At 54.0% G+C, this 14,777-nt stretch overlaps 1 protein-coding gene across 2 annotated transcripts in view; it reads left to right on the plus strand.

Annotated features, from left to right (window-relative positions):
• PPA2 (inorganic pyrophosphatase 2) overlaps window positions 1-14,777 on the plus strand; it is a 39,133-nt gene that overhangs the window by 7,752 nt on the left and 16,604 nt on the right. For both annotated transcript variants that reach the window (XM_056114166.1, XM_056114167.1), the window contains 4 exons: window positions 2,885-2,938; window positions 4,944-5,063; window positions 6,825-6,911; window positions 12,495-12,621. In XM_056114166.1, coding sequence (XP_055970141.1) covers window positions 2,885-2,938; window positions 4,944-5,063; window positions 6,825-6,911; window positions 12,495-12,621 — 388 coding nt within the window. The remainder of the gene's footprint in view (window positions 1-2,884; window positions 2,939-4,943; window positions 5,064-6,824; window positions 6,912-12,494; window positions 12,622-14,777) is intronic.

Raw genomic sequence — 14,777 nt, forward strand, 5'->3', positions numbered from 1 at the left:
AGCCTGGGGTTCACTCCTACTGTGAGTTTGGGGCTCACTCCTGCTGTAATCTTGGACTCACTCCTGCTGGGCTCGTGGGACCAGCCGGAATGCTGGGGTTGGACTCAGCTCGGCTGTGTGCATGGCCGGTGCCTTCCCTGCAGTGCTCTCTCTCTCCGGCCTCAGGAACAGATTTTTCTTTTAATTAGTTTTTATTTCAGATGCTCGTGCACACTGCAATTGTCTGGAGCACTCAGCGTTCTGGCTGCCCCAGTGTGACCGTCCTTGCCCCACAGCCCCAGTGTCCCCCGACCCAGCCTGCTCCTCAGGCACAGAGAAGAGCTCGTGTTAGAAATGATTCTCCCCCTTTCCCTCAGGGGCCACACCAGTCGCCAGCCTCCTGCCCAATGTTTGCCTGTCCTGCGCACATGTCACGGGTCCTTGGGCTGTCAGAAGCCGCTGGGGACAAGAGCCCTGGGTCAGAGGCACGTGCTGCCCTCGGCGTCCAGGCATGTGCTGGCCAGCACTTGGCCTGTGTCCAGGCCTCTGTAAGCCAGAGTGCGATCTCGCATGAAAACAGAAGCTGTTTTTTGTAAGGACAGATTAATTGAAATTCATTTCTAATTAGAACTGCATCAGCTGCCATGAGCCGGGCACGTGGACGCCTGGCACCGTGTCCGGCAGGAGGGCCAGAGCGAGGCGTGGGCAAGCAGCCTGCACTGGGCGTGGTGGTGGCCGCGGCATATCCCAGGCTCCTGCACCCCGGCCTTCTGGGCATTTTCTCGGAAAACTGTTTATGGTGGTCCTCACGCTTCTCAGCTCCCGTCCCACCGCCCCGTGTCACCTGAACTCCTTAGGGCTCCTCACAGGCCCCGACTCGCCGGCATCCCCTGCCCACTGCTGACCGCGTCCACGGCCGGGCTGCTGGGTTTGCTGTGTCCCACCTGCCTGCTCGGTGCCTTAGAAGCTGGCAGGACGCAAGGATGGGTTCTGTGGGTCTGATTCCTTCCGCCCCCCCCCCCCCCCCCCCCCAGCGTCAGGCATACCGGCTGCTTTCTCTTCGCTTCCTAGATTTTCCTTTTGATTTCTTGAATAAAAACCCGAAGAGAAGGAGGAGAAGAAAGGAGAGAACTGAGGGTTACCAGTGCCCTGGCATCTCTAAGTGAGATTGGATTTCTGTTCCTTTTAACTGTGGGGTCTTTATCCCTGATACATTTCGGTACATTTTGACATATTGTTGGGTTTTAGTCCTCACTAGTGGGCAACAGCTGCTGTTTACAGAGCAGGTCAGGGGCCGAGAGGTGGGTGTGACCTTGATCAGCAGCCAGTGGTGAAGGACAGCAGGGAAATGCTGGATGTCCCCAGCAAGTGAGGTCTGCCTGGCTGGGACTCGCCCCCTGGATTGTCCGGTCCCCTCCTGCTGCCAGCCTCTCCCTCCCTTCTGCTTGGATCCTGTGGATACCCTCGGGCCTGACCCAGATTGCGCCCCCCCCCCCACCTGCCAACCCCTGGGTCATGGCCTTGTCTTGTCCACTGGCCGTGCCCCCAGCCCTGATGCTCTGCAGCCCGCTGGCCTCCTGGCCGAGCCCCAGGCTCATGTGTGTGGGGAGACCCCTGCCCGGGGGAGTGGGGATGGCCTGGCCGGGGCCTCCCTTGGGTTGTCATATGTCTGCCTCCATCATCCCCTTAGCTGCCGCCCCGGGACCTTTGGGAGAAACAAGACGCCCCAGCCCGTCACAGCTCCCAGTGCTCTGGGCCCTGTGGCCGTGTGCCGCCAGGCTCTGGTTCGGGGATGCCTCGGCCCCAGGAGAGAGCCTGGCCCCTGGGGGGTCTCCGTGGCACCAGAGTGGAGCCTGGCCCCGCGTACCCTTCTCTGACCAGCCTCCACTGTGAGTGGCCCATGTCCAGGCAGAGTGAGTGGGGGACACGCCCCTCCCTGGGCCTCTCTCCTCACCGTGGATACTGCAAGGACCAGCATCTGTCATGGGCTGGCGACTGTCCTTCAGAGCATGACCCTCTCCAAAAGCCAGGAGGTCACTCGGCGGCTCCCTGGCAGCCGTAGCTCATGGCGTGGTGGAGCCTCCCTCGGCCCGAGCCTGTGGGCAGCCCACACCCTGTACCAATAGCCTTTTATCAACGTTCTGTTTGTGATAAGCTGGACTTAAGTACTAAATGTATGAAAAATATTCTGTATTATTAATACAAAATATAAGTATTAAAAATGATCAGGAAGGGGCTGGAGCAAGAGCACAGCGGGCAGGGTGTTTGCCTTGCACGCGGCTGGCCTGGGTTCGATCCCCGGCATCCCATATGGTCCCTGGAGAACCACCAGGAGTAATTCCTGAGCGCAGAGCCAGGAGTAACCTCTGTGCATCGCCAGATGTGACCCAAAAAGGGAAAGAAAAAAAAAAAGGTTGGGAAGATATTTCACTGGACAACTGCCTGTGTGTTCTCACTGAGTTACGCACCTGATCTTGGTGACAGTCTCGGCGGGTGGGTCATGGGCCCGAGAGGCTCCCGCCGTCCAGACCACAGGAGTCAGAGCCGGGTCCCACCTCAGTCTCACCTGGAAACAAGGGTTGGAACTCGCTTCCTGACTCCCTGTTGCTGGTCACTGCAGTGAAGCCTTCGGGAAATGGGCTGGCTGGACTGCATGGCAGACGACCTCCGTGGTCACGTCTGGAGGAACCCCGGGCATTGGCACATGTGCCAGGGAGACGGGAAAAAAACTAAGGCAGTTCCTTAGAAGAGGGATGATAAATACTGGGGATAGGTTCAAAGGTTTAACCTCTGTCTCTCTGTCTCTCTGTCTCTGTCTCTCTCTCTCTCTCTCTCTCCCTCTCCCCCCCTCCCCCCCTCCTTCCCTCCCTCCCTCCCTCCCTCCTTCCTTCCCTCCCTCCTGCAGAATTTGTTCCATATGATTGTAGAAGTGCCTCGGTGGACCAACGCTAAGATGGAGGTATGGCTCTGCCCTGCTCCTGTCGGGGTCAGCGGGGGGAGGCCCCATCAAAGTCTCTGTCTCCTGTTCCCCCCACAGGGTGTGCAGTTTGGAGTGACTGGAAAACTTTTATGTAATGAAAATATTCTTGGGAATTTCATTTGACACTCACTAAAGCAAAATATTAGTGCTGAATATGACACTTTTTTTTCTCAGTTCTGGGGCCACATTGGCAGTGCTCGGGGCCTCCCCTTTGCTCTGTCCTCGGGGGTCGCTCCCGGAGTGCCAGGATTGAACCTGCAGGCAAAGCCATACTAGCACACCAGCCCTGAGTATTAAGCCAGAAAAAGTTCTCTACTTTTCGCTGTCTAGTTTATCATTCATATGTATGTAAATGCCCCTTGGGAGTGGCGTTTATTGGGAATATTGCCAAAATAGACTCCAAGGTATAGTTTTTCCTATGGCTTGGAGGCCACGCCTGGTGGTGCGGGGTGGGCGTGGGGGGGAGCTTTAAGGGGGACAGGGGATGATACCGCGTGGGGCTGGGGACTGGGAGGAGCTCAGGGCCTGGGCCAGGCCAGGCGGGCATGTGGACATGGACCCGGCAAGAGCTCCCCTGTTGCCTTTCAGAATTTGGGGCAGGAGAGATAGTACAGCAGGGAGGGCCTTTGCCTGGCACGCAGCCAACCAGGGTTCGATCCCCAACACCCCCAAGCACCGTCAGGAGTGACTCTTGAGCACTGCTGAGAGTGGCCCGCAGGCCCCCACCCGCCCATCTCCGCCACCACATGTTTATATGGATCCACTTTTGGCGACCGTAAGGCAGTTACAGCCTCGACTCGGGTTTGGTCTGTGGCCCCTGTGTAGCTCCTGGCACTCTCCCTGCCGTCTGGGGTGTGGGGCGATGCCTGGTTCAGGTGCTGGGCTCTGCGCACTGCCTGGTGTCTGAGCAGCGGGGGCTTCTGAGGGCCAGCGTGCCATCAGGTTTCAGTGGGAGAGTGCGGTGCTGGGTGCTGCTTCTCTCGCATCTCATTTAGCCCTCCCCCCCTCAGGGATGGGCAAAGATTCTGCCTGATTTGAGCTGCTCTGGCGTTTTGTTGTTGTTTTTTGGGTGTTTTTTTATTCATTTGTTTGTTTTGGTTGAGGCCACACCTGGTGGCGCTCAGGACTTGCTCCTGACCCTGTGCTCAGGGGTGACTCCTGGCAGGTTGGGGGACCCTGTGGGGTACCAGGGGTCACATCTGGATTGGCGGCGCCACGCATGGTAAGTGGCCTGCCCGCTGTGCTGCGCTCCTGTCCCTCGCGGGTGTCGCTTTCACCCACTCTGGGAAGGCATCTTTTTTTTTCCTTTTGCATGACAGTGTACACATGGTCAGTGGAAAGGCAACTTTGAAATGAGGTATCTTGGTGAAAATCCTTGTTAATTGTATTGACGTATAGGTCGATGGTAAAATGCCCAGAATTAGTAACCAAAAAAACAAGTTGATTTCTCTTTATCCTCTGCTATTTGGATGGTTTTGTTATTGCGTCAGATGCAGTGGGTCCCAGGCTGATAACCTGGCCCTCTGGGGGGCCTTTCCAAAATGCTCCTTGCATGATTTTGTAAATTAGTAATAAAAATATAAAAATATAATAGAGGGGGCTGGAGCGATAGTACAGCGGGTAGGGCATTTGCCTTGCACGTAGCCGACCCGGGTTCGAATCCTCCACCCTTCTCGGAGAGCCCGGCAAGCTACCGAGAGTATCCCACCTGCACAGCAGAGCCTGGCAAGCTCCCCGTGGCGTATTCTATATGCCAAAAACAGTAACAACAAGTCTCACAATGGAGACGTTACTGGTGCCCGTTCGAACAAATCAGTGAACAATGGGACGACAGTGCTACGGTAATAAAAATAAACACAAAACTACATTTAAGGAGCCTCTGTTGGGGAGTCGGGTTTGAATATTTGGTCCGAGAAGAGCAGTTTTAAAGTCCAGTCTGAACACAGGACTAACGGCTCTTCCCCTTCCTCCCGCGACCGTGTAGATCGCCACGAAGGAGCCTCTGAACCCCATCAAGCAGGACGTGAAGCGCGGGCGGCTGCGCTTCGTGGCCAATGTCTTCCCCCACAAGGGCTACATCTGGAACTACGGGGCCCTCCCACAGGTGTGTGTGTGTGAGACGCTGGGGAAACTGTCTTCCGAGCATATTGCCTTGTAAATCCTGTGAGCTGCTTGAATTGAAATTGGTTCTGAGGGCATGTCAGCTTGGGGAATTTGAAATTTTTTAATGTACAGTTTTATCATATCCATAAATTTTTTCAGACCACATATACATCTGTGCCCAAGGCCCTAGACTTTGGCATATGGAACGCTCTCATTTGGCATTTTGAATATTTATTTTTTTGCCTCGGGCTCGGCTATTAAGGGTCAGTGAGAAATGCTTTATCTGCTTCACTCTCAGCCTTTGCTCTGAGCTTGGCAGGCATAGAGAGATTCCCACCCGAGAGTGTGAATTTTACAGATCCTGACTGAAGCACGTGACGCCGTTCAGTAGGAAGTTCTTCCAGAGCTGATCGTGCAGCAAGTTAGGGTCTTTATTATTCCCCAACATGAGTTCAGAGCTGTTTTCCTCTTCTAGAAGTTTGTCATGGCAGAAAACATTACACATATTAAATTATACATTGTAATTATAAATTATACTGAATTTATATTTTATAGAAAAGCATTATATGTATTAAATTATATATTATAATTATACATTACACTGAATTCATATAATTATACAATATACTGAATTGGAGCTGGAGCAATAGCACAGCGGGTAAGGCATTTGCCTTGCATGCAGCCGACCCAGTCGGCCCAGGTTCGATTCCTCCGCCCCTCTCAGGGAGATCCCGGCAAGCTACCAAGAGTATCTTGCCCATAGGGCAAGCTACCTGTGATGTATTCGATATATGCCAAAAACAGTAACAACAAGTCTCACAATGGAGATGTTACTGGGTTCGCTCGAGCAAATCAACGAACAGTGGGAGGACAGTGCTACAGTGCTACTGAATACATTAGACATTATACTGAATATACGTTATATGTATATTCAGTCCAGTGTCAATTGAAGAATGCAGGTGACAGGTTAGAAATTCATCAGTGATCACTGAAGAGAAATTCGGGTCCTCAGGGCGGCCAAGCCCTGGCGGGAAGTGGGTGGCGGGGGACCAGGCAGGGGCCCGACTCAGGCCACATCTCCATCCCAGCTGGGCACGTGGTGTCTGCTTGCTTCCGTCCCCCTTTCCCTTCTTCTGCTTCCTCCTTCCTGGTTGGCTGGCGCGGCCTGGCTTTGGGACAGAGAGTGTCGCCTCGATGCTCACGGAGGTGTCTCTCTGGGACTCACCTCTCTCTACAGCTTCCTGAGCACCCCTGGGAGTCACCGCAAGCCCCAAAGCGCTGCCCCGGGCTGGCGCAGCACCACCACCAGAGCCATTTCTCGGCATATTTGTGTTTTTATCTCATAATATTTTGCATGAAATCCCAAGCCATGGGTGGGGGGGCAGGGGGAGAACAGTCTCTGAGAGAAGAGGCACTCATTTTGCCCAACTCAGCGGCACAGTGTTTACCTAGAGAATAAATGTCAGTCCCAGGGACAGGGAGCAGTCTGCTTGGAACAGCACCTGCTGCGGGGACACTTACTGTCACCCACTGGTCTGTGCGCCTTTTCTCCGGAAAACGTGTGGTCTCGGGGTGGGAGAGACCAACTGCATTGGTTGGACTCAATGGCTCGGGGACCATGCGGGGTGCCGGGGGTCAGTCCGCTCGGCAGGACAGCCCTGCCTGCTGTCCCTGAGCTTTTGCAGTGTCTGTTCCAGCCCCGACTGCGTGCGTGCTCCCCTGGGTGCTTCTGGCGTTACCTACAGCCCCCTCCCGCCCGCAGACCTGGGAAGACCCTCAGAAGAAGGACGAGGACACGGACTGCTGTGGAGACAACGACCCCATCGACGTCTGTGAGATCGGCTCTAAGGTTCGTGAAGCCCAGCCCTGGTCTCCCCACTCCTGAGCCCAGGCTCTCCGGGTTCGTGCCCGGGCCCACCCAGCACCGCGGGGTGCAGACTCCTGCCTTGCCCCATCCAGCCTGAGCGGACAGCGGCCGCGGGCCCGTGGGATCCCGTGTCCACCCCACACTCCCCCTCAGCGGCTGCATCCCTGCGGGCTCGCCTCCTGGCCCTGCCCCTGGATCCTGCCCAGCAGCACGCGAAGCTGTGATGCTCCTGCCTCTACAGTCTCGGCCCCTCATGTCAATTCCAGGGGCCACGCTCCCTGGACACCCGCTGCCCGCTCTGCCCATGGCATTTCCTTCTCCCGAAGGGCAGCCACTGGCGCTGGCCACTCCCGGCCCTGCTGGCTCTGGGCAGGCACTGACCTCGCTGCAGCCACCCACGCTCACAGCAGCACCCCCTGTGGTCCCCGAGCACCCGGAGTGACCCTGCGCATGGCCAAGTGTGCCCCTGTCCCCAAAAAAACAGATTCAATGCTTTTCTCTGAAACTAACAGGAGCACTTTAGACTTCTAGAATTGATGCAGTGAATAGACCCCTGACCCTCTGTCACCCTCCTTGCCACACTCCCGATCCCTGACCCTCTGTCACCGCCCCCTCCCACACTCCCAACCCCTGACCCTCTGGGACCCTCTCGCCACACTCCCGACAAGCTTTCCTTTTCATTCTCTTGCTCCTCATTCTCGTCTCCTCTTCCTTGCCCTCTAGCCTTTCCCTGCCTTGGCTGTTTCTCTTCCTGCTCTTTCTCTCCCTCTGCTCTTCCTTCTGCTCCTCTCCTCTCCTCCCCCTCTCACTCCTCCCCTGCACGGGTAACTCCATGTGGAAGACTGATTCCTGTACCTTGTAGTCGAAATATAGCCTAGTTGTTTGCTTTCGTATTTAGCAGTTTATTTATTTCGGGCATTTTCTCCCTAGAGAGGCAGTAAAGTATGTATAAAATGAATAGATTAGCAGGAAGGGGGGAAAAAAAACCCACGTACTTTCTGACGTGTTTCATGATCCACTAAATAACCCGACATCACGGCAAGATTAGAAAGCCACTTAATCTCCATAACCTCAAGGGTGTGATCCCTGGGGCCACTCAGCTCATAATTGGTGTAAATTATTAAATTAATTTAAATCTTCATGCAGATATTAAGTGTGAGTAAAGATTTAATATAAATGCCTTGTCCCTGTCGTCTGAGAATGTCAGTGAGCACGCCAGGCCATGGGGTTGGAGACGAAGAAAGACCATCACCAGAGAAACATCTGGGAGCCTGGGTCTGCCGAGCCTGGGCCCCTGTCCCACCTCAGTCTCGGCTTATCCCAGCACAGGGCTCGTCCGTAGAGCTTCTCACGGGGGCTGCGCCCACCTCCTGAAGAGCCAACTAGTCGCTTTCTAATGGGATGGGAAGGTGTCACCCCTGAAGTTAATGATTCTGAAATTGTGTTTACTGCATCTGAAATAATTTCTTAATCCCCACCTAAAGAACAAATCTTTATTTTCATGTTCTGAACGTTTAGATTCACAGGCATTCATAAATTTACACATCATCAATGTGTAGCTCACTGACTCTCCGCATCCATATCACATGCTAGGAAATGACCAGAACCAGGACCACCCACGGCCCCTAGGACGTCCCTGTCCTGAGCTCTCTGGCCACAGATTAACGCTGTCAGACCAGCTCTCTACATCAAGAACCTCGTGGACACAGATCCTTTCACTCAGAACTATGGTTGTGAGTCAGTGTTCACATGAGTCGTTGTGGTTCATCCATTGCCATAGCTGTGTGAGTCAGTGTCCACATGGGTGGCTGTGTGAGTTAGTCAGATTAACGGTGTCAGACCAGCTCTCAGCATGGAGAACCACGTGGCCACAGCTCCTTTCACTCAGAACAGGGGTTGTGAGTCAGTGTTCATGTGGGTAGTCGTGGCTCATTCATTGCCGTGGCTATGTGAATCAGTGTGCACATGGGTAGTTGTGCTTCATCCGTTGCCATGGCTGTGTAAGCTAGAGTCCACGTGGGTAGTTGCAGTTCATTTGTTGCCACGACCGTGTGAGTCAGTGTTCACGTGGGTAGTCGTGGCTCATTCATTGCCGTGGCTGTGTCAGTGTCCACATGGGTAGTTATGATTCATCTGTTGCCATGGCTGTGTAAGCTAGAGTCCACGTGGGTAGTTGTGGTTCGTTCACTACATGGCTGTGTTTTATTTCGTCATTGTTTCATCCATTCTCTCTCTCTCTCTCTCTCTCTCTCTCTCTCTCTCTCCTTTCTTCCAAGTTGAAATCAAAGCACAAGTCCCTGCTGAAAGTCACCCCCTTCCTGTGTTCCGTCACCGGCCTGCCCACCTGTGAGGTGGCTCTAGGGGGAGAGGAAGCCACTGCTGCCCCTCCTGAGCCCTCCTACTGAGGGGCCCCACTAGGCGGACACTGCTGGTGCTTTACTCCTCGTCATCCATTTGGTGGAAACTCACTCACACTGAGCTAAGCGGTGAAGCTCAGGACTTTTAACCTTTGGTTTCCGAGTATCTTGTCCCAAGTTTTTGGTTTGATTGAATTTCCTTTCTGATTTCTAATACTTAGAGGAGCTTCAGCGAGGCAATAATCCATCTAAAAGCAGCTGTTTCTTTCCATTGCCTCTGAGCTCCACTCTGTCCCCTGGTCAAACCCAGTCATCGTCGGACGTGCTTTCTGCACAAACTCAGAAAGATCTCAGATCTGCTCGTGACTTTTCATGAAACTGCGAAGCACAGTAGTAACTGTGAGTGCAAGTCAGACCACGTGGGGTGTGCTTTTGAGACGCTGTGTTGGCTCTCACCATCCTCATGGGCCGGCACCTGCGTCTGTGGCCTGAGCGCCGACCCCAACAGCTGCGTTGGGTCACTGGTGGTAGGAGACATGTGGGACAGATGCTATGGTGTGTAAACTCAAAAAGAGCACAGCAGAGGCAGCGGTCTATCTGTCCCGCAGCCAGCGTTCAGTAGTCTCACGCCGCTTCCCCCACCCCAGGGAGGTCGATGGCGATGGGCAGGCAAAGGAAGGAACGAGGGCCAGGCTGGTTGGTCTTAGTTGCAGTTTACTCCATTCCCATCTCCATTCTCCTCTGATTCTCATCCTGCTTCTTCCTCCCCATGCTACTTCATTCTCCTTCTCTATCCCCCTTCATCCTCCTTCTCTGGAGTCTCAATTCTGATCCCCCAACCCACTCTCCCAGTCTAGTTAAGCCCCAAAGCATGAGGGGTTGGGGTAACAATTACACATAGGTGTGGTCACAATCAATAGGGGTAGAATTCTTTCCCTCGAGGATAGCCGCTTCTAGGACAGATACTTTCTCAGCAGGAACGACCCACCCTAGAGCAGAATCCCGTGGGTGTGTTTCTCCTCTCCTTGTCCAACAAACATATAAGTATTCATAATATAAATCATTTTGTATGGATACAGTAAGAAATACCTTAAACTTATAGAATTGCTCTCCTAGGGCCATCTCAATCTCAGACTACAGTGCTCAGGCCAAATAATCTTTACTATTCCTAGCAGGGACCTAGTCTCGTCGTTACCTTTGGATCGTGACAGCATTTGTCTATGATAAAGCTCTTAACTTATAGTTAAGAATCATGGCACTTTGGCCTGGCCCATTTCGCTGCCAGGGTAGCTCACCACTTGCCCTGGGTCCATTCAGTCCCTCGTCGGGACCCTGCTTTTGGGGTGCTAGGAACTAAGGGCAACTGAGGCTTAAGTCGAGAAAGCAGATGCCTGGGAGTGAATAATATTCAAAGCCAATTAAATCCTAAGATACAAAGCATAATATTAAAAGTCTTCCTGTATCTATACAAATAGGACATTGCTTTAAAGTAAACTATTCAAAAGACTTAAGGAGAGGAGAAAGGCAGTATTAACTTAGAATACAAGTTCAGTGTCCTAGAAGGATCTGACCTTACAAATGAACAGATACTGATTAGGGGGGAAAAGCTGATTAACTGGTTGGGGAGGAGAGCAGAGAGAAGTGGTTAAAGATAAACGAAGGAATGGGAGTGATTCGGGAGCACTGTGATGAGTGTAACCTGATAAACCTAAGTTCCTTGTGGACAAAGGGAGAAAGGACAAAGCAATGTCATCCTACACTATGGCACTATCCCATTGTGGCACCAGATTGGCTGAGCAACTGCCCTTGGCTGGGAGCCCACGGGGCCTGATTCCGTCTCGGCTGAGAGGATCTCAGTGCCCCCAGACTCCCCATTCCCTGGCCCTCGAATCCAGATTCCTTTTTCTAAGGGATCGCCTGGCGCAGGGCGGCCTGCCTTGTGAACAGGGATTCTCCTTCATACACACAGTAGTGCATCTGCCCGGGACCCTGTGTGACTCCCACGAGAACCATGTGCGGCTTGGCCCGTTCTGTCTCACAGCTCTGCCGGGTACTGAGGCAGCTCGGCTCCACCCGTCCCACGGCTCTGCCCGGTACCAGGCAGCTTGACCTAGCCCATCTCGTGGCTCTGCTGAGTTCTGAGGCGGCTCAGCCCATCCCGTCTCACAGCTCTCTCTGGGTACCAACGTGGCTCAGCCCAGTCCTGTCTCACGGCTCTGCCTGGTACCGGGTGGCTCAGCCTGGCCCCTCTCAAGGCTCTGCCGGGTACAGAAGCGGCTTGACCCGGCCCATCTCATGGCCTAGCCAGGTTCCGAGCTAACTTCCTGCTCCACGTTCACACTCCAGATGAAAAGCTGCATTTTGGCTCATGAGGGAATTTCTACAGAAGTATGCGTTCCAGTGTGATCTTGCGGTAGAGTTCTCTGATCCACTCAGCCTGGAGCAAGGCTGTGTGTGTCTTAAGTGCTGCAGGATGCGGGGAGAACCCCCCTGAGCACAGGGCCTTCTGCACCGGCTCCGGCCCCTGGGGGCTCCCCTAGAGTCTCTGAGGCCCTTCGGGAGCCTGGTTGGCTGTGTCTTGCCTTGTGCCACAGCTCTCCCACCGGCGGCGTCTTAGGCGTGCCCCAGGACAGAGAGCTTTTACTTCCCCAGTCACCGAGGGCTGGTTTGCAAAGAAAGATTCTGTGGGATGTTCTGTGAGGATTCTCGGCCTCCTCACGGCCAGCTGAAGATACCCAGTTTCTCTCGTGATGACACGCTGCGTTATTTCCTGCGTGTGCATGTCGGGGACCCATACGTATCTGTCAAGCTTATAAGTAACTGCACCTCCCGAACAGGGATCGAGATACTTTCATCTGAAAAAGGATCTCATTAAAAGACCTATGATGGTTTGTCATAGTTTTTGTTTTTGAGCCACACCCGGCCATGCTCCGGGCTTACTCCTGGCTCTACACTCAGGAATTACTCCTGGCCGTGCTTGGAGGACCATCTGGGGTGCTGGGGATTGAACCTGGGGACCAGCTGTGTGCAAGGCAAGCGCCCTCCCTGCCGTGCTCTCTCTCCAGCCTCTCATTCTACATTATTCTGTCATCTGACCTTCACTAAATTTCATTCTGCTGCTTTTTAATCTTCGGTCTTGATTTTTATTTTCTGAGTGAGCTCCTCAAACACACACCCAATGAATGTGTCATTTCCTTTCTCTTCAAAGGTGCTCTCTCGTGGCGAGGTCATACGCGTCAAAGTCCTTGGGATTCTGGCTCTTGTTGATGAGGGTGAGACTGATTGGAAAGTAATTGCCATCAATGTGGATGACCCCGACGCCTCCAAGCTTCACGGTGAGTCTCGGCATTTCCAGAAACCGCACGAAACAGTCGCATGAATTTGAATTCTTCTCATTTAAAGGCGACACCGGATGAAGTGAAGTCTGGGGGTCCCAGTCTGTGTGTTGATGTGTATTCTCTCTCCGTGGACGTGGAGGGCCGCATGGCTGAGCGTTGAGGTGCCCTGCCACGGGGGTCAGGGGAGGGGAGGAGTGAGCCTGGACCTCCCCTCTGGGGGCTCGTCGAGCTGCACCTCCCTGTTCCTCGGACTCCCTTGCCCCGCCTCCTTCCCTGTCGGTCTGGTTCACTTGCCTGACAAGGAAAGAATCCCAGGCCTGTTTCCCAGAACCCACGCTGAGCCCAGGAGGGGCAGGAAGGGACCAGGCAGGCCCTGCTAGTCCTTCTTGCATGAGTGGACGGGTCAATGTCGCCAAGTCTCCGTCTCTGCAGTCTCTTGGCTCCACACGGAATGGGCAGACTCCGGGGTGACTGGGCGGAACTTGGGGCCTTCTTCTGAGCTTCCCTCAGCCTGCCTGGCCCTGCGCGCTGCCCACATCTCGGAGCTTGTAGGAGACACTCACCCCACAGCACTTCTTGACCGGGGTGTCCCACGGGCTGAACATGGAGTAAATGGGGCTCCCTGGGAGGTGGGGGGAGCAGGAAGGGAACAAGGTCGGGAGGGGCCAGGGTGGGGAAACTCAGAGACACTAGCCAGGAGGGCAAGGCTGACAGCTGGCCACTGCTGCGGTGCTGACCCCGTGCCCGTCTGGCCACTGCCCTGGTGTTGACCCCGTGCCCGTCTGGCCGCTGCCACGGTGCTGACCCCGTGCCTATCTGGCTGCTGCCATGGTGCTGACCCATGCCAGTCTAGCCGCTGCTGCAGTGCTGACCCCATGCTGTCCCTTTAGCCTTCTCCATCCCTCCCTTCCCTGGCGCTTTCGAGCCTGCCCCCACAGTCCTGCGGGCGCTCCCAGCTGCCCCTCTTCGTTGGCGTTCAGGCTTCAGCCTCGCTTCATCGGCAGGTTCTTACGCCTCGTGCTGCGCAGGGAACAGTGGGAGGCATTTTGTGCCATCAGGCAAGGCACACGTGACATCGGGGTCACAGCTACAGTGTGAAGCTGCATTCGGCTGTCAAACTAGGCTAGGGACATGGTCCAGGGGTGTCCGGTGCTCGCCTCACCCTGGCCCACCCCGTCTGACCCTGGCAGCACACGGTCCCTCCCCATCCGGCTGGAAGGAAGCTCGCGGACCCCAGACCAGAGAACAGTAATGAAAAACTTCGATGGGGCTAGAGTTCATGAATCTTAGACAGTGTTGCCTCTTGTTATTTTACCCTGGGTTTGTTTATCTTCCTGTGTCTCATGCGTGTATTACATCTGTCGGAGGGGCCGACATTCAGGGTTTCTATTTAAAAATGCGTTAAATTGTGAGCTGGAGAGATAGTACAGCAGGTAGGGCATACCTTAGCATGAAGACCACCTGGTTTCAATCCCCGACATCCCATATGGACCCCCGAGCCCTGCCAGGAGAAACTCCTGAGCATGACCAGCTGCAACCCAAAAACAAACCAAGAGAGAGAGAGAGAGAGAGAGAGAGAGAGAGAGAGAGAATTTAATGTTTTCGGGAAAAAGGAAGGTCATTTTCTTATTCTACTTAATAAAGGGAAGAATGCATGGATTGTCTTCATCATTTAAAACCGCAAAACTACTTTATCATGTTTTTAAAATCTGAAAATCTAAAGGGCTCAGAGAGTGTTGCTGGCCTCTTTTGCTGTGAAGTGGTAGCCTGGTGTTGTGTCCTGTGTTAAAAACGACAAAGGTGGGCTGGCGAGAGCACAGCAGGTAGGGCATTTGCCTTGCACGTGGCCGACCCGGGTTCAATTCCCAGCATCCCATATGGTCCCCTGAGCACTTCCAGGAGTAACTCCTGAGTGCAGAGCCAGGAGTAACTCCTGAGTGCAGAGCCAGGAGTATCCCCTGTGCATCACCAGGTGTAACCCAAAAAGCAAAAAAATAACCAGCACTGTCCTCCCATTGTTTAACGATTTTCTCGAGCAGGTCCAGTAACGTCTCCAATGTGAGACTTTGTTGTTGATGTGTTTGGCATATCGGATACGTCACGGGGAGCTTGCCAGGCTTTGCCATGAGGGCGAGTTACTCTCGGTAGCTTGC

This window comes from Sorex fumeus, unplaced genomic scaffold, assembly GCF_029834395.1.
Source record: "Sorex fumeus unplaced genomic scaffold, SorFum_2.1 ptg000024l, whole genome shotgun sequence".
NCBI classification, from domain to species: domain Eukaryota; kingdom Metazoa; phylum Chordata; class Mammalia; order Eulipotyphla; family Soricidae; genus Sorex; species Sorex fumeus.